A 27,534-nucleotide genomic window follows, 5' to 3' on the forward strand; every position below is an offset into this window, starting at 1 on the left:
ATCTCAGAACTCCAAAAAACTAGGTGAAGAAGAGGCCAAACGTCCTGAGGATACATACAAAGAACAGAGTAAAGACAGACTACATTGCTGGCTACCTCTTTGTAAATAAAGACAGACTACCAGCAACAAACCCGCATGCAAGAAGCGAAACAAATACAGATCCCACCAGGATGCCAAACGCAGCATGACAATGAACCACCCCAACCCGGAGATCACCATGAACAATGCTTCATCAAGAATCGGGGACAAACTTGAATCCAACACCAAAGACTGGAACAAAGGACGGGCACCAACACATCCCACCAGCCGTAACAAACCGAAACCAAACAACCCTGCAATCAACCTAATCGGACTATTAAACGAAGAGACCGACCACCAAAGAACTCCCAACAGGCACAACCAGGAGAGGACCGCCGGCAACGGAAACCCACCCGACGACACACTGAACCAAACTGATAATGGAACAAACACACAAGGAAAATCAAACTACACTGCAGACTCCTCAACGTTGGATCCCCGTCAAAAACACTCAACAGAAATCCATGACCTACTGAGCAAAGGACGCATGGACGTGCTTTTTCTTACAGGAACCTGTTTATCTGACAGTAACAAAGCCAGCGCGAATGAAGCAGCACAGCACAATTTCAAATTAATACATGCCAGCAGAGAAAACGGAAGAGGGGGCAGAATCGCAATCTTACACAAAGAACATCCGAGCAACTGCACTCAGCCAACGTAGAAGGCTGAATCCATAATCAAGATTGAACTCAACGACCAAACAATCAGTGTTCCTCCTGGTCTACAGACCACCATCCTACAATCCCAACTTCACGACAGAACTAGCAGACTCTGCTACCATACTATGAACCTACCACTACAACCTGGTTGTACTGGGGGACTACAACATCTGGTTCAAAAAAGAAAACAAAACCACAGCAAACTCTCTGCACACTCCTGAAAACACTGCACTTAAGCAAATAGTTAATGGACCACCCACAACGCTGGACACAATCTTCCATAGACTATGCACATCTGTGTCACCCACATTGATGCTATGGAGCTACCACTACCTGATTTCATTTACATCACACTCCAAACCCTCCTACTGGCCGGAAAGGAAATACTCCATGCCAGCAAGAAAAGAAACTTGAGGAACCTAGACCTGGAGGCCTTAACAAACCTACTAGACTCGACCCTACATAGTACCACAGAACCCACCAAAACAACCCCAGATGCAGTGCAAAACGCACTCAACATCTGCATCACTGAGGCCCTAGACCACCTGGCACCAGTAAAACCTTTCAAAGCCACACCAAAAAACTGGCCACAAAATGATTCACAGAAGTGAAAGAACTAAAAAGAAAAAAAAAGAAACCCAAAATTGAAACATGGAGAGAACAGTGCAAACGACTGAACAAAATAGAATGTCAACGACAGCTAAGACTATACAAATCAACAGTACTCCAAGCAAAAAGAAAACCTACTACGTCGCAAGATTTTCATCGGCAAACAAGCCACAAAGACCTCTCTAGAATCAGATAATTTTAAAATAAATCATTCTGCTAGAAATCTGCCACCCCATCAGAAGCAATTTGTCACAGCATCACCAACCACCTAAGATCAACAGAACCCCAGCGACACACTTCCGGAACCTAATGTACCTATCGCTTGAAAAAGGAATCGTACCGACCAGCTTCCTATCACTATACATCAAACCATTAGTAAAAATTAAAAATCAGAAGGCGCAGAAGACCTGAGCAACTACAGACTGATACCCAACTTGCCCTACCCAGTGATGATACTGGAAAACCATGTGTACAAGATCCTAATACGTCGAAACAAACGGAGTGCTCGACCGGTCACAAGTTGGCTTCAGACCAATGAAGGGAACAAAATCAGTGCACCTATCGATATGCAACGACCTGAAAATAAATGTAGATGATGCGCAATCCGCCCTCATACTATTGGACATATTTGTGGGTTTTGACAGTCAGCCAAGCCACACTAATAAAAAGACAATGTGGCACACAGGAATTGCCACTAAGGTGGCTTACCTCATTCCTCACAAACCGAACCAAAAGAACCTACTTAACACAGTTCATCGCAAACACCAAAAATATCTCCTGCAGAGTTCCACAGGGATCCAGCCTCTATCCCCTGCTTTTTAACATCTACCAAGTGCTCTCTGATGAAAATCATTTGAACCCACGGACTAACCGCCTACAACTATGCAGATGACACACCACTGATGGTGGAGCCAACCACAGCCCAGGAAACAAATACCTGCCTCAACTGCCTCACAGACATCTACAACTGTTTGACAACGAACAACTGCAAACTGAACCTGGCAAAAACAGAAATAATGCTTTTGCCCACAGAAATTGATACAACCCACAGCTGGACTGGCAGGCAGGCATGGGAACGCAACCAGAGACTTCCAACTTAGTAAATAACCTAGGAATACTCCTCGATGACAGACTATCTCTGGAACCGTAAATCGATACAATCACCGGAAAATGCTTCTACCTCCTAAGACCAATCCCATACTGCTCCTTTCCTCACAGAACCCTCACAAACATATCCCTGATACTTAGAAGAATTGACTACGCAAACATCCTCTACCTAGGAATGCCGGACAGAGACTCACCAAGAAACTACAAAGGGTGCAAAACACCGCAGCCATGATTTTACTAAGATTAAACGGAAGATACCACATGACACCAGCCCTGAAAAGCCTACACTGGCCACCAGTAAAAAAAAAAAAAATTCAAAGCGCACTGCATCGCACAAAAAAAGTAAACATACATGGAACTGAATTCCTCCAAGCCCAGATCAACTGCTACCAGCCACGAAGGTGCCTACGATCAGGCCACAACCTACAAATTTGAGACTAAACAATACGAAAATAGAAATTCTGAGGAACTGCATTCTCGCGTCTAATTGCCAACCTTTGGAACACTATGTCCAAAGAAATTAAAACCACAGAAGACATTGGCTTCAGGAAAAACCTCAAACCCTGGTTATTCACCAGACAATAACCGCAAAAGAAATACACTAAGGGACACTGTCACATATAACGACAATAGCTTAGAGGACCAGAAAATGGCACCACCCTCACCTCCAGCCCACCCCGACACCATGACCAACAACTAGCGGGATCAACTAAGAGAAGGCCGCCCACCCAACGGACAGATTTAGGTATAATACCCACGCTCAATTAAGCTCCAAGGAAACTTAAGACAGGTAAACCATTAAGCCCCAAGCATCGCCCAAACCTGCCCACCCACAACTAGGGCCACCTCTACCTGCCCACCCATAACTAGAACCGCCCGACTGAGCACCTCCCCCTCTCTTTATAACTCCAACCCTTTCAGCAACTGACCGGACAGCAGGTACACACCCAACGGCCAAGACTAATCTGGACGAGTAACCAGGAACACACTACGTACAATCGTTCACCTGCCAGCATAAGCCGCAGGGAAGTCGGCCCCCTCACCGAGAGAGGAGGCAGGATGGGCCAGTGAACCACAACCAAGAACGTGGGTTGATACCATTAAGCGGCAACCGACGACTCCAACCAGAGGCTACACCAAAACCAACCGACTAACCCATCCACCCCCTTCATGCTCCCCCAACATAACCAATGCCCCTGCACTTGACTAGGGGCTAGCCACACCACATATAAACACACCAAGAATCAAAGGCCCACACCCTACCATCTCTCAGGCTCTGGAAGCAAATCTAGATGGAACCCCCCGGCACGTAGTCCATAAATCCACCAACACAATAGACATTCATACGGTGTCCAGCCATTAGTTTGAATACAAAAGGGTTGACTACAATAGTTGCGGATACATTGTTTCTAATAACCTTAGTTTCGAATGGTCATTTGTGAGAATCATTTTCAAACATTATATCTAATAATACAGACACTTATTGGTATTTTTAATAATGCATTTATTTTTAATGTTTTCTAATGTAACTTTGTATAATAAATTAGTATGTATATATGAATATAAACTGTAAAATGTATGTTATTTTTACAGTTAATATTCATATATTTTTAAATGCAATTTTTAAAAAAATATATATTTTACATCATAACCATTTATAACTTTTTCTAACTGTTATACTTTTTGAACAGTAGATGGCGTTATTGGATCAGTTTTCAAGTTTTGTTTTCGTTTGTTTCTAGTCTGACGGGTGTTTACGCATTCATGCGTGGATGCCATTTTGCGAGTTCTTGTTTGTTCGGTCGGGTTCCTATGCTAATGCTCTGGTTTTTAAACATTTTTATGGATTCGTTTTTTTAAAACAATTGGAGCGTTTTTTTTTTCTTCGGATGTGGCTTTTTGGATTGTTTTGTTATCGTGGAATGGATTTTTTTCTACGCCTGGATGGATTTTTAACTTGTATTATGGATTCCTGATTACTACTCGGATACTTCTGCATGGGTTTCCTTTTTTTTTTTTTTTTTTTTCTCTCCTGGAATGGTTTTTATTTCTACTCTTGGATGGATATTTGATTTGGATTATGGATTCCTGATTACTTGGATTGGTTCCTTATGGATTTCTTGGATTCTTTGGCCGAGTTTTTCATTTGGAACATTTTTCAGATTGCAGAATCGGTGCTTTTGTTGAGTTTTTACTTATTCATTTTTAACATTTCAAGTTATATGATGACGCTTCTAAATAGTTCATTGATTCCATTGTTTCGAAATTGTTTACTACACTCGTTATTCGTTCTTCATAGTCTCTGTATTTTTTCCATTTGAGTATTTTCAAGAGAAATAGTCGGTGCGATTTTAATTTCCCGTGCTGTTTGCTCCATTTTAAGTTGTTTTATGAAATGCCACAAATTTGGGCTATTTACATTGAATTGCTTGTTTATTTTGCTGTGCCATCTCTCGAATATTGTTTGTTCTTGGCCAGTTTTCCTTCACCGTTCGGTAACAGTTCCATACCGAAATGGGATATTTGGCTCTCCTCCTTGTACCTTTCCTTGTAAATTGCCCTATCCAGGTGTTTTCCAAGTAATCTAACCCATCTGCTAATTCATCTTCATTTATTGTAAAGTATGTAGTGGCAATTAGTGTTTCATAATACGTAATTACTTTGTCTTCCTGTACAACTGCTAATGCAAATATTTGTTTTATCTGGTGTTCAAAATCACTGTCTTAAATTTATTTCCATTGTAGGCCTAGCTTTTGAATTTTTGACCGGTTTGTCCAAAATGAAAAAAATATCCTTGTATATGTGTTTCTGGGTATATTGTTTTAAAACCTTTTAATTGACCCTGTTCAAAGTCCATTACTATTGTATTTGGTATTTTATCTGGTCTAGCTTTTTATTTTTCGCAAATACACTTCTGTATAGTTCCTCTGTTTTGCCTGGCATTAACGCATACACTAACGGTATTACTGTTCCACTAATAGTACCATGTATGCTATAAAATTGGACAAACGGTTCCGGACATGACTTAAATGTTGCATCTCCATGCCATATTGTCGAATTTCCTAAATGTGCCAAATTGGTAATGGCAGTAAAAATTAATATTTTTTCCTCTTTAATTTCCAATGTCGCAAACAGAAACAGTTCCCCATTTTCAGTTTTTTGTAATATCTCTGGTACATTTATGTCAGTATAGTTATGTGGTGCCATCGGCAGGTTTTCTTTTTGCTGTTTTCGTCTATTAATGCTACATGCAGCGGTATTTTTCCACATGTCCTGTTGACTATTGAGCCACTTGCCTCATTTCGATTTGTTTCCGCATTTTTTTAAATTTCATTTATTGTCTCTTTAATCAATATCGCTGTATTATCAGGCATATGCTTGTGCTGTCCTGTACATCTTATATTTTCTCCTTATGGAATGGCTCTTCCTGTACATTTTAATTTGCGGTACTCGGTACATTTCCAATAAATTGATTCTTTACATGTAATTTCGCCATTATATGTTTAGCCTCCGTACACCAGTTGATTTCCTCCCATTTGGGATTGAACATTTTCAATTGTGGCACTCATCATGTATCTGAAATAGCGAAAGTTCTGGTTATTTCTGGTTTCGTGACTCTAATATGGGTTTTATATTCTTATTTCATTAGTTTAATTTGTTTTGCTTACCTGATGATTTCAGTCACGTAATACGATCTTCGTGTCAGCTGGTGTTTCCTTATTCCCTTTCTCTCATGCACTGACAGTTTGTTTTCACCTGTCACCTGTGTATATGCTGTCTACACAAGGTTCTTTACTCGTCGTTCCTATATATTGTTAACCCTTTATCGATTGGGTTTTCAAGTACGATGTGGTTTAACGTTCAATACTTTTTTTTTCAACTTAATGACTTTTTACATGTTTTCTAGCAGATGTCGAAACTTTTACTTTCCATCCTTTTGATTAGAAACTTTTGTCTGCTTTGTTTTCGGTCCTACCACTATAAACCCATTCATACACCTAGCAGTCATCTGCAACGCTGGACCCCTTATGGATACAGCTAACCAGTGTGCACAGTCCACCCAACATCACACGACACACACCAACACTAGCACACAACCGAGGCACCGAGTCCTACCCATACGGTTACAACACAGGGGCCACCCGAAAAAACTCCCACAAGCAAAAAAAACACTCTGATGCCAGTTCCTGCTCGTTCTGATACTATCATTCTAGTCCCCACTAACACACCCAGACCCGCTCTCTTGTAAAGCCACATGGAGACTGCCCTTGGATGGTGGCAGTGTGTGGTATAAATCAATATAATATGTAGACCTTTTCCCAGATGGAGTTGGTCTAGGAACATGCAATGGCATCCGTTCTGATGAATTTAACCCAAAGTTGCAGCAGATTCTATAGATAGGCAGGATGCGATGGAATGGGGAATTTGAGGGCAACAACCTTTGCCTGCAGAAAGGATGAAGACCTCATCAAAGCCCCTCACTGTTTTGCAATGGCCTAAGTTGAGTATTTTGGCAGCTGTGCTCTTTGCAGACAGTTAAACTTGAATTGGGTAAATGGGAATGCTTTGGGATTTTAATGACTATTAGCTTCTCTATTGGCTGTCATTCCCTGCACCATTCTCGAAAGAATAAGCCCTTCTACTGTTGACATGTTTTTTTCCATTTGCTCCATACAGGTATCTGTTGGATTTCCGGTGGTACCAGCAATGGAAGACGTATGTGGACTCTGGTGATCAGAACTCCAGCACCTTCCCCGGGCACATTAACAATGTAGAACTCTTTGATGGTAAGCAATGGGGGCATTTACTAGCAGGTGTTATCCATAGTAGCTCAAATAGCATGCCTGTATTCATTTGGTTTTAGTTGAGCACTAAAGTGTATGCCTCCATCAGCCAAAAATTAATTACATGGGAAGTGCTATGTCTGTCTACTTCAACTTCAGGCATCTGGTGCCTGCAGTGTTGACCATAAGTGGAAGATGCATATAGAAAGCATTTTGGCAATCTGAGGTTCTATCATCCAAATAAATTAAACTGATTGAATACGTGGTATGACTAGTGGCTTAGCCATATATGGGATTTGTAACCTCTGATAACTGTCAGTGTTCCAGATAATATTTTGAGGTGGGAGTATTTTACTCCCTATTTTTAAACTTTGAGTAAATGTGATTTCGAGGGAGTAAAGTGTTTTTCCTTCACAAGAGTAAATCTCGTGTGACATCCAGCACACGCATGCAAAAAGATAACTGTATGGAAATCATGCAGGAATTAATTATGCTGCATATAACAGAAAAGTATGTTTTCTTCCCAATTAAAAGATAAAGCAGGGTGCAGCAGAAAAAAATGGAACAGATGCATACTAACACTGTGAGCTTTCCCTGCATGCAAAGAATAATTACAACCGCAGCATAAGCCGTTTAACACTTCACTCACACAGAACAGGTCAACTTGAATAGGAGCCCTTCAGGCTTCCCTATCACAAGCAATGAATCAGGGTAACAGCAATGCAAAGTGTCATGTAGAGCAGGTGTAGTGGATCAGTACAAGGTAACGCAAAGGTAGAAGATATCCACGTAGAGAACAGATAAGGAATTGTTCTCTGCTGTAGATGCTTCCCTCACATAGAAAACGTGTAACATTGGAGGGGAGTGTGCACTCCTGATGCCTAATATAGTAAAGGTATGCCATGTACCTCAATAGATCATTCTTTCCTCACGTAGAACAAGAGCGTTGTGGGCCTAAGAGTACAGCATTGTCTGATCAATGAAAACCCTAGTTTACTGGAACTAGAAATACTTAAAGGCATGCCAGTGTTGATACGATAGCGAAGAGGCAAGTGCTCAATCTCATTAAATGTTAGGCGGTGTCTGAGAAAACCGGTGGTGATATAGTTTTTTAAAAAATTTTATTTTTACAATATAAACCAACAATTTACAGACATTGTCACAATATACGCCATGTTACATTAACATCGTCATCTGTTTGTCCCCTAATACGCCCCAACTCCCCTCACCCCTACCCAGACCTACATGACATCACATAATTCCACCACGTCATTGTTCATTCACCTAGCCACTCCTACGTCTGTATTTTACTGTATGGGACTTTGCTCTCATGCTCCAACTTCTATCGTGGAAGTAACCAAATCCTCAATCAACTGTCTCCAAGCTTCCACCCCTCCCTCTCCCTGGTCCAAGGCCCTATCCACTGCTTCTTGCTATAGTTCCAGATTCGCCCACTTTAGCAGATCCTTCCACCATATCCATACCAAAGGTCTTCCCATCGCTATCTGATGTTTTGTTAATATATATGCTAGATCTTCCAGTTTACTCAAATGTTTGGCTCTCTTGGGTCTTGTAAAACCCCCTAATAAACATGCCAGGGGGGCGGGGGATCTGGTATCTAAGGTGATATCTGCTTTCGCCACTGGTTGGGCCACCTCTTACCAAAATCTGCCAGTTCCTATACAGGCCCAGAACATATGATCAAATCCGCATTCACCTCCCCACATTTCAGGCAATTATCGCTGCCTGGCCAAACTTTGCTATTCTGTTCGGGTTTAAATACGCTCTGTGGGTTATGTACAGTTGGATCTGCTGGAGCCTAGTGTTCCTAGACACATTGTGGTCCTCCATAGCTCTATTCCACATAGTGTCCGACATTGGTTCCTTCAGATCTGCCTCCCATTGGTGTTTCGTGTGTTCCAACTCCTTCCTCACTCTGGACATTACTATTGTATTGTTATTACCGTAGTAGACGGGAGTGTGAGGTGCTGACCTGGGTGCACACCATCTTCCTCCATCAATCCCCAAATTCTTTAGGCTCCCCCTCCTTAACTAAGTCACCAACCGTCACTACTCCATTAGGTTCCCAGTATTTCCTGGCATTTAACCTCAATTCGTCACTCACTCCCTACAATGCCACCAGCGGGATCTGCAGGGAATATGGTGTGACTTCTATCAATTGACAGGCTCTACGCCACATTACACACCCCAATCTCATCAAGCTGGTTAAGCGGACTGTGCGAGAGTGCATCATCCATATAACTCCTTTCAGGTAAAACCATGCACCTGTTTCCGGTAACAGTCGTGACTCGTGTTTGTTAATCTGCCAGCCATTTGGCTACAAATTGCAACTAGCTAGCAACAAAATACACCTCAAAATTGGGTAGCTTTAGCCCCCCAAAGTCATAACCATTCTGGAGTTTCCAAAGTGTCACCCTACATCTTGAGTTGCCCCACAAGAAGTCCCTACATATGCTATGCAGCTTATTAAAAAAACGATCTTGGTATTGCAAACGGAACATTATTGCACACGGAACATTAGTGAAGGAGTCTTGGGAGTACCACCATTTTCAGCAGCGCTGCCCGTTCCATCATAGATAATAGCCTTGCCCAAAAGGATATGGACTTTTCAATCGCGTTCAGTGCTTTTACAGTGTTTCTGTGCATGCTCTGAGGATCATGGTAAATGTTCACTCCCAAATAGCGAAACGTATCCAGTTCCAAATGAATTGCCAGATTTTGCACCGGCTTCCCAATCTATTCCCCTAACGGAAACACTCGACTTTTGCGGGATAATCGTTATGCCCGATAAGGCTGCTAGTGCTCCACCACGTCTAAAATATATTGCAAATTTGTTTCTGGGTGTTGCAAGTAGAGTAAAATATCATCTGCGTACAATGATATCAAATGTCATCCTCCTGGTGTCTCTATCCCAGCCTCCCCATACTCCTCTCGCAAATAGATGGCCAGCGGCTCCAACACCAATATAAATAGCATCAGAGACCACGGACACCCCTGTCTTGTACCTTTACTTAACTGCCATTGTTCTGAAATTGTCGTTACCGTTGAACCCCAGCCACTGGTTCACTGTACAGCAGTCTCACCCATTTAATGTCTGTCCCATACCAAACCCTTCCAGTACTGCCAGTAGCCAAGGCCATCGGACCGAGTCAAACGCCTTGACTGCATCTAGCGATGCCACCACAAACTGTTGCGTATCCCCTTGAGTGCAGTCTATCACATGATGCAATCTACACAAATTACTACTAATATTCCTCTGTGGGACGTATCCTGTCTGGTCTGAATGTATAAGCTTGGCTATAAGCGGCCTGAGTGCCATCACCGCTGTAAGTATCTTCCCATCTTGGTTCAATAACGAGAGGGGCCTATAGGAGCCACAATCTGTCTAGCTTATTTGGTTTTAAGAGGGGGGGGGACATTCAACTCTTTTGGTTCCGGGCAATCTGCCAGTTTTCAGCAATTCATTGAGCATTTACAACAGTGTTGTTAGGATAGCAGTCTTATATTCTTGATAAAATTTGTTGGGGAGCCCGTCTGCCCCTGGGACTTGGCCCATCGGCAACTCATTAATCACGTCTTCCAACTCATGTATCGTAATCGGAATCTCTAATAGGTCTCGGTCTTCCGTGCTAAGCCTAGGCTGGAATCTCAGTGCTTCTTGTATCTCTGCTATATATCACACCCTGAGGTCTCCTCATATAATTGCTTGTAATATTCTTAAAAACAATTGTTTAATCCTTCCTGCGTCTCATGTAGTTATCAATTTTTCCTCGCTACTGCTCTAATGGGTTCTCGCTTATTCTCACTTTTATAGAGCCAGGCTAACAATCGCCCTGGCTTGTCTCCTTGTGCATGTTGTCTGTCAATGTACCTCCTGTATCTTAAATTGCTCAATCTACCCCAATGTTTCTTGTAATTGCGCCACTTCCTTGCTTCTGCTGGAGACCTGTCTCCGGTTTGTGCTATATTCTCCAGTCTATCTTCCACTCCTCGTAATTACCGTAAAATATCATCTTGCATTCCTTTAGATTGTGATATGGCCACGCCCCTCAACACTACTCTGTACCCGCTGAATTGACACTACCAGTATTATGTCGGAAATACTCCTTCACCTCCTTCCTTAGATGTTCCGGAAACCCCATATCCCTAAGTGCCTCAACTCTGAATCGCCACGTTGGAATACTGGCCTTCAGGGGGAGAGCTTGCCATGTGACAATTAGAGGAGCATGGTCCGAGAGGACCCTCGCTTTAGATTCCGCACCTACAACCTCCCCTAACAATTCACAACCCACCATCATATAATCTAATCTTGTATAGAGGTCTGTAGGGGCATTATAGCGAGAGTACACCCGGTCCTGCAGATGCATCGTTCTCCACACGTCTTCCAACTTGAAGGTGTGTAACAGTGTTTCTGATGTTTGTTAATCTGCTTAGAATCACATGCTGTGCATAGTCTGACATCCAGTGGTCACTGCAGAGTATTGCATTTTGTTTTTCGTAGTCGAAAAGGGGACGTCGACAAGGCGCATCTGTAACACTATCCCTATAGTGACGTGCAGTGTACCCACAACCCCTCACGCGTCGAAGTCCCTCAGATTGTTTTTTTCCGCCTAGTTATTGGTCGCCTTTATGCGGAGTTCCTCGAGAGACATTGCGAAATCATTTCCTCGACCCTTGGTCGTTTTATTATTAACTACCACATAGATCCCTCCCTCGACGTAGATGCCAAGCTGTTCTCCGCCGAGCAAGATCTTCGACGTAGGGACGAGCGGAGGAGATCCTTCGGCGCTGCCGAACACGTGGCCGGGCCTTGCCGGCCTAACACAGCAGGGAGAGTGGGGTTGTTGGTCATTTCTTTAACACTCTGAGAATGCCTTTCTCTTTCCCCTCCCTCTCTTTCGAGGTCGTAATCACATTTCATGCCCTCAGGTATGGAGAGGACGCCCTTTAGGTTTTGCCTGCGTTGCAAGGGCAAGTTTACCTGGAAGGACAAGCACAAACGGTGTAACCGTTGCTTGCCCCTCGATCACAAAGAGGACGGCTGTGCGGCCTGTAAGTTACTTAAACACAAAACTTTAAAGGACCGGAGGGTCAAAAGGTGGGCAGCCTATGCGATGTCTAGGTCTGACTCCTCGCCAGCTGCCGCCGAATGTGACGAGGACAGTGATTACACGGCCTCGGCAACAGAGGTTGTAGACCTCTTGAAGGAGCGTTCCCGCTCCTCGTCGTCCGTCCCCGGCCCCGACAAGCCCGGCTCAAGCCCTGCTTATGGGGATGAACACCCCAGCAACAAGGACGAACACAGAAAAACACATAAGCACATACCCCACGGCACACATGTGTCGAAGACGAAGGCAGCCATAGCGTCAACTGAGGCGTCTGGTCCACCAGCGTCTTCCGCCGACCGTAAGGGTCGCAAGCCCTCCCCACCACCGCTTGTGCGACTGGGCTTTCTTTAAATAAGGGCGCTAACGCCAAATCCTCAGGCGACACGCCTCGCAAGAGTGCATACGTTGCCAGTAAAGACTCGGCATTGTCTAGCGCGACGGCGGGCGATCCCTCGACGGAGAAGCTGATCGCCGAAAGCCTCGCGCGTATAGCTTCTAAAGACGGCCAGAGACGGATGGCGAATGACACGTTGAAAACCGCTCACAAGGCCAAAGAAACGCTGAGGACGCCGGAGGGTAGGCTGGGACAGCTCCCACCGTCGACAGAAGACCCTAGCCAGCGAGAGGGTTTCTCAGAAGGCGAAGGGACTCCATCTTCGACGCTATGGGAGAGAACTAAGCAACTACAGGGAGAGGGAACTCCCTTTTCACTCCCAGACCACTCTGGCCTACCTTACTGGACTGTAGAAAGGTTCCAGTGATGTATGGACAAGCTAGACAGGTTCATGGCCATCCCAGAAAATAGGACACCTAAGAGGCCAAGGGAGGTCCTCCAGGAGGGGCCATGGGCTAAATACCCGAAGCTCATTAACACCCCTACAGGAAGACATGAACTCTTACGACCTCACTGAAGAGGACTCACTTCCAGGAAGTGGATGAGTTTGTGAATAATGAAGACCAACAAGAGGGAGACGGTTTTCATGATGACACTGACATAGGTGAGGAGGGCTACGAGGAGGACCCAGGTGAAGGTGGCTTACAGCCCTGCCAGTCGCCATCAGGGTCTACAGACCCCCGACATTATAGATATTTCTTCTCCTCAGACCACACCGGTCAGGAACCCATCTCAGTAGACGATCAGCCCACCTTCAATGCGCTACTGAGGAAGGCAGCAGCGCATTTTGAAGTTGAAACTGGGGAGGTCACCCCAGATACTGATTTCGTCGAAAGGATTAAAGAAAAACCTCCCACTAGTCAAACTATTCCTATCCTCGCCTCGGTTAAGAGGCGACTCACCCCATCGCTGTCCACCCCCGCGCTGGTAAGAGGGGTCAACCCAAGAATCGAGAAATTGTTCTCACCCTCTGTCAGACCCATTATATATCAGGGGTCACTCAGTCCGGGACTCGTTAGTGGTCACTAACACAAGGAAGAGGGCTGGGGTTCCACTGTCAACCAGCGAGGCACCCCCAGATAAAGCAGGGAAAAAGTTTTATGCCTTGGGCAAAAGAATTTCCGCCTCGGCAGCGTTTTCAATTAGGATTGCCAATAATAATACATTGTTGGCAAGCTATGCTGATGCTCAATGGGGAAAGCTTAAGCAGGACATCGAAGAAGCCCCTGAACCTCTAAGAACTCACTTATTCTTATTGGCTACAGTTACAGATGGAGCTCTGGTTAACCAGAGCATCATTAAGAACACTCTTGATGCGTCAAACCGCTGGCCGTTCTTTGGTGCAGGGAATTCTGCTGAAGCGTCACGTCTGGCTTCGCAATTCCGGTTTCAAGGCAGAAACGCAGGCGTCACTCATTAATAAGCCAATAGAAGAGTCAAATCTCTTTGGAAGGGCAGTGGATGATGCACTGGAAAATGCGAAGAAAGAATTCGACACCATAAAGACCTTAGACTAAATCTCAAAGCCTCCAAACAGGCGGGGATTTGGCAACAAGCGCTTTTTTTCGTGGCCAACGCCAACAGCAGCAACAGCATTACACTGCGGGCAACTGGCCCTCTAATCAGGGTACCAGTAACCAGTATAACCAAAGAGGACAACGCCGTGGCAAGGGCAGAGGCCGGGGCTCCAGCCCCAGAGGCACCCCGGCAAGTAACACCAAATGACCCGAAGGTTCGGGTCCCCTCCCATGCGTCTCCGGTTGGGCGCCGGATACCATCGTTCCTTTCAGCATGGGAGGGAATAACATCAGACCGGTGGGTATTGTCAACTGTAGCCCACGGGCACTGTATAGAGTTCAATCGTTCCCCCACCTACAGACCTCCAAGGGGACGATGCCTGTCACCAGAACACCTCGTCATCCTCCTGCAAGAAGTAGAACAGCTACTACAGAAAGGAGCAATAGAGGTCGTGCCCCTATCTCAGGTAATGGAAGGTATTTATTCAGTGTACTTCCTTGTACCCAAAAAGGACCTAACCATGCGCCCTGTACTAGATCTGCGCCCAGCGAACAAATTTGTAAAACCACAAAAATTTTGTATGGTAACATTACAGGAGGTAATTCCCCTGCTATCTCAGGGGGACTACATGACAACACTAGACATGAAAGATGCATACTTACATATTTTGATGTTGCCAGCGCACAGAAAATACCTCAGGTTCATGATAGAGGGCAAACACTACCAGTTCAGAGTGCTACCCTTCGGCATAGCGTCTGCACCGAGGGTATTCACGAAGGTACTGGTACTGGCAGTGGCAGTGGCCCACCTGCGCAGGTTGTCCATACCGGTATACCCTTACCTCGACGATTGGCTCATAACAGGGGAGTCCTACGAGACATGCTTCTCAAACACCCAGAAGACAGTAGACCTTTTGTTCCAACTGGGCTTCATCAACGAGAAGAAGTCCAGCTTAGACCCCAGCCAAATCAAACAATTCCTAGGGACTCTAATTCGAACGAAGGACGGCCTCGTCTTCCCCTCCGAGAGGGTCCAAAATATGCTGTTTCAGATCCCTCAATATGTGGCCGGTCGAGAGGTGACGGTACGCAAAGCAATGCGCTTGCTAGGAATGATGGCGTCATGTATTTATTTGGTACCTCACGCGCGCCTGCGCCCAATGCAAGAGTGGCTCAACAGCCAGTGGTGTCAGGCCAGCGGACAATGGGACGATCTAGTGGTGGTCTCGCAGGCCTTGGTTCTCTCGCTACGGTGGTGGTCGAAGGAAAACCTGGTAATAGGGAAACCATTCGCCACCCCCGCAGTGGAAGCCACTCTAACCACAGACGCATCCCTCACAGGATGGGGGCCTCACCTATCCCATCAGACTGCTCACGGAGTCTGGACTCCGAGCGTAGCTTCCAAGCACATAAACTTATTAGAGCTACTTGTGGTGTTCAAGGCACTAAAAGCCTTCCAGACACACCTACACGGGAAGACAGTGATGGTCCTCACGGACAGCACCACAGCCATGTACTACCTCAACAAGCAATGGGGCACTCACTCTCCAGGACTGTCCAAGCTGTCCCAGAACATCTAGAAGTGGGCTCTCATACACATGTTCCTATTGTCACAACATGTACCAGGGGAACTCAATCTGCTAGCAGATGAACTCAGCAGAGACTTCCCTCTGCCCTCAGAGTACGAATGGCGGTTACACGAAGACATCGTCTTCACACAATGGGGCTTCCCAGAAATAGACCTGTTCGCAACTCTGGAGAACTCACAATGCCTAGATTACGTCTCCAGATACCCACAGAACTGCTCCAAGGGGAACGGTCTCTGGATAACATGGTCAGGCCCCCCCCCCCCCCCCCCGACTCCTCTGCTGAACAAGATAGTGCACAAGATGCACCAGGAACCAGTCACCATGATACTGATAGCCCCGATGTGGGCCCGCCAACCATGGTTTGCGCACCTGATGGATATGTCCCTGTCCCCACCAGTGAAACTGCCCTGCCCGTACAACTTGCTGTCACAGGACAAGGGCAAGACACTACACCCATGCCCACAGAACATGAACTTGGCAGCCTGGCTCCTGAGGTCATAGAATTTGGCCATTTACAACTCCGTCAGAGATGCATGGACATTCTCAAAGAAGCTAGAAAACCCAACACTCACCACTGCTATTCTAGCAAGTGGAAGAGATTTGTCATCTGGTGTAGAGGTAAGAGCATCAACCCAGTCCACTGCTCTCCCACACAAATTGTCCTTTACCTGACCCATTTACTGGACTCAGGTCTAGTGTTCAATTCTATTAAAGTCCATCTAGCGGCACTTTCTGCATACACCACCTCTCAACCTAAGGTGTCATGGTGGAAAGTCCCAGTTATCAAAGCCTTCATGGAGGGGGTAAAGAGAATACACCCTCCGATAGCAAACCCAGCTCCCGGCTGGGACCTTAATGTGGTACTTACTAGGCTCAGGGGCTCACCCTTTGAACCCATGCACAAGGCAACTCTTAAGGACCTCACCCTTAAGACTGCTTTCCTAATAGCAATCACCTCCATTAGGAGAGTAAGTGAACTACAGGCTCTTTCTATTCTAGACCCCTTCGTAACAGTTCACAAAGTTAAGGTGGTTCTACGCACACACCCAAGGTTTGCACCGAAATTCATATCGAAATTCCATGTCGACCAGTCAATAGAACTACCAACGTTCTTTCAAAACCCTTCCAATTTGGGAGAAAAAAGCCTGCATACACTCGATGTGCGCAGAGCTGTCATGTTTTATATGGAAAGAACTAGGCCACTGAGAAAGTCTAATCAGTTCTTTGTCTCGGTGGCAGCAGGAAGAGAAGGAGATGCAGTCTCAAAGTCCACTATATCTAGATGGATTGTTCAATGCATCACTCTCTGTTTCTCTCTTGCTAAGAGAGAACTACCCTTCAAGCCAAGAGCACACTCTACTCAAGGCACTGGGGCATCCATAGCATTCATTACAAACGTTCCCCTTGAGTCCATTTGCAAAGCAGCAACCTGGAGTTCTGTACACACCTTTACAAAACACTACTGTCTAGATGCTCACTCTAGATCTGATTCCCAGGTGGGACAAGCAGTATTAAGACATCTTTTCTCTACTGTTCCTTCTCACAACCCACCTCCAACTCCGGGTACTGCTCGCTAGTCTATGCACAGCATGTGATTCTAAGCAGATTAACAAACATCAGAAGACAATGCATTACTTACCGTAAAAGCATTTCTGATGGTTGTATCTGCTTAGATTCACATGCGCCCACCCTTCCTCCCCGCTTGGAGGAAGGAACATAGACATCTTTCTACATCTCTCTCTTTTCTGAACTCACTCACGTATAGAAGGCTCCCTCAGGGCAGAAAAAATACAAACAGAGGGACCTCGACGCGTGAGGGGTTGTGGGTACACTGCACGTCACTATAGGGATAGTGTTAAAGACACGCCTTGTCGAAGTCCCATTTTCGACTACGAAAAACAAAATGCAATACTCCGCAGTGACCACTGGATGTTGGACTATGCACAGCATGTGAATCTAAGCAGATACAACCATCAGAAATGCTTTTACGGTAAGTAATGCATTGTCATTCAAGGCCTTCGCTGCAGGGGTTGGGTGAACACATTTCCCATCCGATATGTCAAACAGTGGGTTCAGCGTACAGTTAAAATATCCACCTCATATTAACAACTTATGTCTGTAGGGCTTATCTTGGCATACAAGGATCAGAAATATGTTGCTCTCATGATTCGGAGCATATCTGTTGATAACGCATATTTCCCTATTTTACACCATTCCCCGCAATATAATCATTCTGCCTTCCGCATCTAGATAGGTCTGTAGCACTTTAAACGGGACCGTCGGCACCACCCATATTAACACCCCTCTGGCATATGCTGAGTATGTAGAGCCCAAGGTCACCCCCCCCCCATTTTCGTGCCAAGGTCTCTTGTCGGTCTTTGGTTAACAGTCTCCCGCAGTAAGGCTTTATCTATTTGTTGGCGTTTTAAATATGCCATTACTCCATTTCTCTTGATGTAACTATTCAACCCCCCTGACATTCTAGGTTGCTATCTTGAGTTCACCCATTTTCCTTAAACTGGTCTGTTGCGTTTTTCCCCTTTCCACCACCCCCCTCTTCTAGAAGTGTGTGACTGTAGGCCAACGCCCCCTGAACTATCCCAACTGTCCCCACCCCTCCCTGTCCCCTACATTTGCACATCCTCATATATGGAGCTCAGGTGCTCCCGCAGCTTGCTCCGATGTCGGCTCTACTGCCGGCACTCAGGGCGCAAAGGGTGGATACTAAGCGACTAGTATCCAAATAACCTACTCTAATGGGGGTGATAGCGTGCTTCTGGCGCGGTCAGTATCTAGACGGCGCTAATCGCTTGCTACTATGCTCTAGTTTAACTCCAAAATTAATAGTCTAACCACTACACAATAGTCTCTGAACTGTTCAAATATACATTATTCAGGCAATGCAGATTCACTTCTCACTTACATTTCGAAGGGATTGTGTCCTCCGACGTATTCCTTATCTTTAATAGATCTCCCAGCTTGCTGGCCTTGGAAAGTTTTTTTCAGTAGAGGTGCTGCGTGTCGACGTCCCTCGAGCCGATGTCCCTCGACGGCCTCTGTATCGGCGCCGACGTCACCACGCGTATAAATAGACTCGCGCAGCGTCTGTGCTCAGTTCCGTTTTTCCGTGCTTCGTGGGGCCTCGGAATATCATTGCTCAGTTCTTCAGTCAAATATATCGATATATTCCTCGTGAATAACGACTTGTACTCGATGGCTTCCTCACCTGAACCGACGACTCCACGGTCCGGCTTCAAAAAATGTTGACTGTGGAAAGAAAATGTTGTTGACGGATCCTCACAGGATCTGTTTGTGGTGCCTGGGACTCGAGCACCATTGTTCGGAGTGCGAGGACTGCATGTCCATGACGGCGAAAGCCTTGAAGGTGCGTAAGGGGAAGCTCGAGAGAGGTAAGGCAGTTAAAACTTCTTCGAAAGTTTCCTCGGCGGAGTTGAGACATTTGTCTCCTCGCCATCATAAGACATTCTCGCTCTAGGTCTCGAAGCAGTTCCCATCACTCTTCGAGATCTAAGCATTCAAAAAAGAGACGTCGAGATCCCCTTCCTCGTCTTCCGTTTCCCCAAAAAGGGTCTCCTGCCCCACAAAACAGCTCTCAGGCCGAGTGGGAGGAATTCAGGAAAAAGATGCTAAGCGTCTTCAAAAAAGCGGCCTTGACCCCCTCGAAGACTGCTGCGGGTGATACCCTGGGTGAAAGACCTGAAAAATCAAAAAGCACAGGTCAGTCGAGTCGACGCCGTCTTCGACGCCGAGAAAGGATAAACCCACGGCCACCTCACAGCCAGTGGCCATACCCATACCCAGAGCCTCGAGCACGAGCATGTCGTCGACAACCTCAAGTAGAATCCCGATACTCTCGAGTTCATCGAGGCCTCTACCACCTTGCTCGACGCCTTTTTCGATGGCTTCGAAGCCTTTAACGTCTGCGTCGACGTTTACTCAGCCAATCATGACAAATTTGGCTCCTTCTGCTCTGGAAATGGGATTTATACCATTTTCAAGACTTGACCACTCCAGCGTTTTATCTTCCATTTATGAATAAGGGGAGGATTCAGATCAGGAAAGACCTTTTGAGTTGCAGGGATCTGCAACTCCTGCACCTGAGGAATTTACCTCTGAGGAAGGTAGGTTGAAAGACCTCCATGAAACCCTACAGGAAGCTAGTGGGTTGGACACTTCCCCAGAAGTGGAATTTGCCACATCAGACCCAGAGGAACATGCCGAAACCCCTTATAGAACCTTGATGGCAAGGATAATGGAGTTTATGGGTGGTCCACACCCTCACCTGCTTTTCAGCAAGGCAACCTCACAGACATCTTGGTCAAAGGTCCACAGGAGGATCCTGTGGTACCATTTCATTCGGCATTACAAAGGAGAATATTGGCAAACTGGGAAACACCTGAGGTAATCCCAGCAGTTAACAAAAAACTATCAGCTAAATATCGGTGTCTTCTGCTGACCCTGAACATTTATCCAAACACCCAACTCCAGAGAGTCTGGTTGTTCATGCAGCTATTTCAGCAGGTAGTAAATCGGCTTACCCTACTGTTCCACAGGACAGGGATGATAAGAGCTATGACTCTATGGCCAAAAGAGTCTTTTCTGCATGTAGCATGGCGTTGAAATCCATCAATGCTACTTGTACGCTCGCAAGGTTCAGCCACACACTTTGGGAGTGTGCTTCATCAGCGGCTGACTGCCTTCCGTAGGGAGAAGAAAGGGAAGCGTTTCTCAACATCATTAAGGATGGTAAGGACGCAATGTGCGAATCCCTTCAGACTGGCATCGATTCTGCTGACAGTATCAGCAGGGCCATGGCGGCAAGTACAATAACCAGGAGATTTGCTTGGTTACAAAAGTCTGGTTTTGCTCCAGATGTGCAAAGCAGACTCTTGAATATGCCCTTTGACGGCTCTTCTTTGTTTGGTAAGAAGGCGGATGACCGTTTAGAAAAACTACAAACATCAAAGGCAGCAGCAAAATCCTTAGTAGCTGCAATCCGTCAGACACCATATCGCCCCTCAGGAACCTCTTGGAGAGGTAAGTCCTATTGCTTCTATTCCGCATTCCCAAAGGGCAGAGGACAGCCGGTTCAAAGGGGTCAGAAGAAATTCACCCGAGGTGGACGGGGTAAAAACACAAAAGCCGCAGCAGCAGGTTCCTCTTTACCCTCTGCATCAGCCGCCTCCAAACCGCTCTGAGGACTCTCTTCACAAAACACCAGTAGGGGGCAGGTTAACTCAACATCTGACGGAATGGCAGGCTATTACGCCAGATGCTTGGGCATTGGAGACAGTTGCCCAAGGTTACTGCCTGCCTTTTCTAAGCATCCCTCAGTCATCCACCGGGCAACAGCTCTGAGTTACAGATCCTCTCCTCTTGCAGGAAATTGTAGACATGCTAGAGAAAGGGGCCATAGAACTGGTACCTGTAGCGGAGAGGAACAAGGGCTGGTACTCCCCTCCCCCCCCCCCCCCTCCCTACTTTCTCATACCGAAGAAAGACTGAGGACTGAGACCTATCTTGGACTCATGAGAATTGAACAAGTTACTCAGGAAGGACAAGTTCAAGATGGTAACTCTCTCTGATCCTTCAGGCACTCCAGCTTCAGGACTGGCTGGTATCTCTGGACCTACAGGATGCTTATTTCCATGTGCCAATCCATCTCAAACACAGGAAATACCTGAGGTTCGCAATTGGCGGCTCTCATTATCAATTTCGAGTTCTGTCATTTGGGCTGACCTCCGCCCCGAGGGTCTTCACCAAGCTAATGTTGGTAGTGGCTGCAAGTCTAAGGAGGGAAGGGATCCACGTCTACCCCTACCTGGACGATTGGCTGATCAGAGCTGTATCTTCGGAATAAGCTCAGAAGCTCAGATCCAGCTAGATTATGTCTGCCACTTCCTTCACAAACTGGGCTTCTCCCTCAATTTTGGAGCGGTCCTGGACACTTCCGTGGGAAAAGCCTCGCCACCAGGGGTGAGGGCTCAAGATATTCTGCAGATGGTCACCAAGTTTCAAAATGCCCAATGTCTCCCAGCCTTCGACTTTTTGAGGTTGCTAGGCCTCATGGCATCCTGCATCTTCATTGTGCCAGAGGCTCGCCTGAGAATGAGATCTCTTCATAGGGCACTGAGGACTCGGTGGTCACAATTCTCAGGGAGAATGACAGACATCCTTCAGATTCCGGACAAGTTGGCACGAGACCTTCAGTGGTGGGCCTGCCAGAAAAACATCTTGAAGGGGGAACTGTTTTGGCAACCATAGCCTGGGATAACAGTCACAGATGCCTCACTCACGGGGTGGGGAGCCCATACCACCGACTTGACCATCAGCGGTCGCTGGTCTCCATCGGAGTCCAGACTACATATCAACCTGTTAGAGCTGAGAGCAATCAGACTAGCGCTGAAAGCTTTTCTGCCATCTGTACAGGGGAAAAATGTCCTGATAATGACGGACAACACAGTGGCCATGCACTACCTCAACAAGAGGGGGCGTAGGATCGATACCACTGTGCAGAGTCAATGCAGCTCTGGTTTTGGGCAATTCAAGAAGGAATCGCTCTATCGGCAGTCCACCTAGCCGGAGAGAAGAACTTGACGGCAGATGCTCTGAGCAGGCAAGGCAGTGTCTCCCACGAGTGGGAACTAGCTCAGGAAGGCCTTCAGGAGATCTTCACCCTTTGGGGAACCCCTCAAGTGGATCTGTTTGCCACCAGTACCAACAGAAAGTGCGATCTGTTTTGTTTAAGGGAATTTCCCCCGAGAGGAGCTCTAGGGGGCGCGTTCGTAGTGGACTGGGCGTTTCCACTCCTGTACGTGTTTCCACCAGTCCCTGTAATTCCTCAAATGATCAGGAGGTTGAGAAGATTCCGGAGAACCATGATCCTAATTGCCCCAGACTGGGCCAGGAGAACGTGGTACCCGGACCTTCTGGACATGTCCATCTGCCCTCCCATTTGTCTATCACTCAAGGAGAATCTTCTCTCACAGAAGAGAGGTCAGGTTCTCCATCCAGACATCAGAACCCTCAACCTTCACGTCTGGCTTCTGAAAGGTTGAGATACAAGGATTGGGACCTCCCTGATGACGTCATGGAAGCGTTTCTTTCGGCCAGAAGGCCAGCAACAAAGTCCTTATACCGCTGCCGTTGGGACAGGTTTTGCAGCTGGTGTAGAGAAGAGAATATCGACCCCTTTTCATGTGGTACACCAACGGTGTTATCCTTTCTACTCTACTTGGCAAATTCAGGCCTTCAAGTTGGCACTATCAAGGGCTATCTCGCAGCGCTATCGATCTTCAAGCGCACTGCGGAGGAACCTTCGTATTTCAAATTACCCTTAGTAATACAATTTCTAAAGGGTTTAACTAATGTCTGCCCTCCAAAACCTTTCCAGGTTCCTTTATGGGACTTAAATTTAGTCTTAAATTTCCTTATGGGTACTCCTTTCGAACCACTCCACTCTTGTTTGCTAAGATTTCTTACCCTTAAAACTATCTTATTAGTGGCTTTAACATCTGCTAGAAGGGTTAGCGAATTACAAGCTCCATCTTGTAAACCCCCTCATACAATTTTTCATAAAGACAAGGTTGTCCTACAGGTGAAGCCTAATTTCCTCCCAAAGGTGGTTTCTGAATTCCACATCACTCAGAAAATTACTTTGCCTTCATTCTATCCGCCTCCCCATCCGGGGAAAGAGGAAGAAAGGCTACATAGGCTGGACCCAAGGCGGGCTTTAAGCTTTTGCATCAGCAGACTTGCTAGGATTAGGCAAGCAGACCAACTGTTCGTGGGTTACTCAGGGCGCACAAGTTGGGACTACCGATAACAAAACAAACCATTTCCAGATGGATTATTTTGGCCATCCTGGAATGTTACAAACTGGCAGGGAAAGAGCCTCCTCAAAATCTTAGGGCTCATTCAACCAGGGGTATCGCAGCCTCCTCGGCCCTCCAAAGAGGGGTTCCGGTTCGAGACATATGTGCGGCTGCCACATGGTCGTCCGCACATACCTTCACAAGATTTTACAACCTAGATTACTCCTCTAGTCAAGAGACTAGGTTTGGCAAAGCTGTATTACATTCGGTTCATTCCTAAAGGAAACATGGCCTTTTACTCCCACCTCCAATTGCACACCACTGCTATGGGAGTCTTATCAAAGATAAGGAATACGTCGGAGGACACAATCCCTTCGAAGAACAAGTTACTTCTTACCTTGTAACGTTCTTTCGACGGGATGTTCCTCCGACATATTCCTTATCGCCCCTCCCATCCATCCCGCAGTAATACTTCCCTTGTGGTTGCAGTTTACGCTCCTTCAAGGTCAATAACAAATTCATGTAAAACAACTGTTAACGTCAAAACGGAACTGAGCAACGTGGTGACGTCGGCGCCGATACGGAGGCCGTCGAGGGACATCAGCTCGAGGGACGTCGACGCGCAGCGCCCTCTACTGAAAAAAAAATTCCGAGGCCATCAAGCTGGGAGATGATCTATTAAAGATAAGGAATACGTCGGAGGAACATCCCGTCGAAAGAACGTTACAAGATAAGAAGTAACTTGTTCTTCTTGCAGTGTCATCTGCCTCCGATAGGAAGTTCAATGCATCCATCCATTTAGTTGCATTGTCTCGGATCTCCAAAATGACAGCTCGGTCCTTATATAGGACCTTCATCTTTGCTGGGTATAACGGCATGTATTTAAGATTCGCTGCCCGCAGCCTCCTTTTGATTGCCACATAGTTGAATCTCTGCTTCTGTACCAAAAAAGTGTAATCCGGGTATGCCATGAAGGTCGCCGATGCTCTGCTTATCGTTCCCCCTTTTCGGGAATTTTCCAGGATCTTCTCCCTGTCTTTATAGTTCAATATCTTGGCAATAACCGGTCGAGGTGGGGCCCCGGCGGTGGTCTTCTCAACAGAGCCCTAGGCGCTCTTTCAACCACGAATCCCTGGGTGAGTGACTTTGCACCGATCTCCTGCAGCAGCATGCTCTCGATGAATTTAGTCTGGTCTGAGTATTCTTCGCCCTCGGGGAGCCCAACGATGCGTACGCTGTTCCTGCCTGCTCGTCCTTCCGCCTCCTCCACTCTATTCTCTAAGTTCTGAACCTGTTGTAGCTTGGAAACCTCCTGGGAATTGGCAGTGCAGTTGCTTGTGTTAGCCTTGACCTCTTTTTCCAGCACACACGTGTGCTCTGCCAATGCTCTTGCATCTTGCCTGTGCAGATTGACGTCTATACTGACTGCGTCAATTTAGAATTCCAGGGATGTGTTCAGCTCTGCAATGGCATCCAGGATCTGTCGACCACTCCATCTGGGGCTACTGCACTCTGCTCCTCCTGCCCCATTTTTTTCACAGCTTCCGTTGCTTGTGCTGGTTTAGCAAAAATATCTATTGATGCTCGTTTCCCCTTGGTCTTATTCGGGTTGGACGCAATTGTCGCTCTCTTGCGTTCCCTGGTTCTTCCCTGCACTATGAACGCTAAGCTACACTGTTAGTCTGTTGTGCCGCCGTGACTTAGGGAACCTTCCACTATGTTCACCCCATCTCCCCAGTCTCATTCGGTTCTGTGGCATTCTTTTTCACCTTTAAGTTGTCTTGGGGCCTCCTTGAAGTGGGGGCCATCTATCCGTTCCACCCTCTTGCACTACTCCTCTTGCCACCTCTGCTTTGGCCCTTCGCCTGGACTCTCCAACCTCCTGTGGCAATGTTTCTGTGTGCGCTGTCTTGCTTCGTTCTTTGCCCTTTTTCATCCTATGTATTTTATAGTTCCTCTCGTCAGCACGTGCATCTCTCAATGGATGCCTCCCGATAGTGCCTAGCTGCCCCACTCAGTCCTGCTGCTCCGTGGCCTGCCGGAGCCAAAACTGCACCAATGTGGGCTGCACAAGTGCTAGGAGGGTTGGATTGCGGTTACGGCCCAGCTCTTCACCACAGCTTTACCTCGTGTGGGCTGCCGTGCCTCCCTTGTGCGTTCAGGTGCTGGTTTGGGTTCATTAAAACCAGGCCCCCTCAGACTCACACACCGTGCAGAAGAACATGGTCTCTGCAGTTATGCACCCAATAGCTGTGTGACCATTCCACTCGTTCCCTGCAGGCTGTTAATTACAGCTGCTACGGGTCAAGACTAGTACTCTGTATGTAAGTTTTGTCTGCACCACAGTCTGCTCATGACTGTCAGCCTTTTCCACCCGTCAGTCTGTCCTCATCCGTCTTCTGATCTGGCTGTTTGATGTTGGCTTTCGTCAGGCTTCGCATAGCTCTCTGCCACCCTTCTTCCTCACAATGAGAGCAGGCCTGATTTGTACAGTCCCCTGCACGTTCTGCAGCATGTCCTTGCTACTTTGTTCCAGTGTCGGAACAGCCGTGTAGCATAAGGTCCTACCAGTGCTTACTGAACCACTGGCAAAAGTATCCCTTACTGCGTTCGCTAGTCGCGCTGACAGTGTTCCAATCGGAACGTTCATCCCCCTTCAGTTTCAAACACTGTCCGTCATGCCCCATTCGTTACTGCTTATAGGCAATGCGCCTTGGGCATGCTGATACTGTAGCAGCTGTATGCTTGCTCACCGTTGTTACAGTACACTTGAATTTATTATTGCCGAACCAAGGTTGGCAAACCTGCTTTCGATGCACTTTTCATTTTGGGCAGAACGCTCGCTCCTTAAGCTGCTCCTCTTGCGTTCAAACTTCCACACTTCTCCGGCAGAGCTCCCCCTCCACATGATCGACTGCCCACTTATCCGCCTTATGTCGCGCAGGCTCCTAGTCCTAAACACAGCACGCAGCCCTGGAGCATCATCACTTTAGTCTGCAATCTGACCGCCTACGTTGTCACAGTAGGCTCCGAGGTCAATAGTAATCAGTGATTCAACTCTGGTTGCTTAACTTTTCAGTCCATCTTTGTCTCCGCAGTCGGCGAGCTCCAGCAATATCTTTTTAGGCTCTTTGCACACGAAGCCCAGTGCCCTTCACTCACAATTCATGCTGACTGCACGCCGTACCCATTCATGCCTATGCCCTTCCAAGTTCAAAGCTTGTGGTCAGCTTTATGCATAGTTTCACGTCCAAATCATTCCGGATCAGCAGGAGCACTACTGGAAGCACGTCTTGTCACATGGCCCTGTAGCCACGCCCCCACTGTGATAATATCTGTGCCATTTTTTTCTGGTGATAACGAAATTACTGCCATTTTTCTATAGTACCACCGAACTATAGGTTTGACCTTGAAGTGGAGGATTTTACTCCAGCATCATGCTGGCTGCAAATACGATGCTTGAAGGAAATGTTTGGTGCAATTACCACAGGCAGTTATTCCACCAATGTACCCATGGAATCCTATGGACTCAAAATGGGGATCAACACTGCCCTACCACCACTTGTAATCCTGTGGTAAACCCACGGGACCAAGTGGCGGTAACAGTAAGCAGGTTTGGTAATATTTTGGTAGATTTACTGCTGAATAGTCGGAATGAGGCTGTATATCTAATTTCAGTCAAATGTTGTCTTGCCTGAGTTACCCTTGCATCATTCAGAGGTCAGTAAACTATTGACTGAGCTAATTATAATCACAGTGCTTAGAAGTTGGAGGAATCCTGCATGAAGCTCTACAGGGGTATCTTTGTTTAATTAGTTTTTATTTAATTTGTA

General features: G+C 46.5%; 1 protein-coding gene across 1 annotated transcript in view; it reads left to right on the forward strand.

Annotated features, from left to right (window-relative positions):
• USP11 (ubiquitin specific peptidase 11) overlaps positions 1–27,534 on the forward strand; it is a 2,050,211-nt gene that overhangs the window by 221,487 nt on the left and 1,801,190 nt on the right. Inside the window, exon 2 of the mRNA XM_069647415.1 lies at positions 7,131–7,240. Coding sequence (XP_069503516.1) covers positions 7,131–7,240 — 110 coding nt within the window. The remainder of the gene's footprint in view (positions 1–7,130; positions 7,241–27,534) is intronic.

The sequence above is a fragment of the Ambystoma mexicanum genome, chromosome 2q, assembly GCF_040938575.1.
Source record: "Ambystoma mexicanum isolate Mex_15411 chromosome 2q, UKY_AmexF1_1, whole genome shotgun sequence".
In the NCBI taxonomy this organism is placed as follows: Eukaryota; Metazoa; Chordata; class Amphibia; order Caudata; family Ambystomatidae; genus Ambystoma; species Ambystoma mexicanum.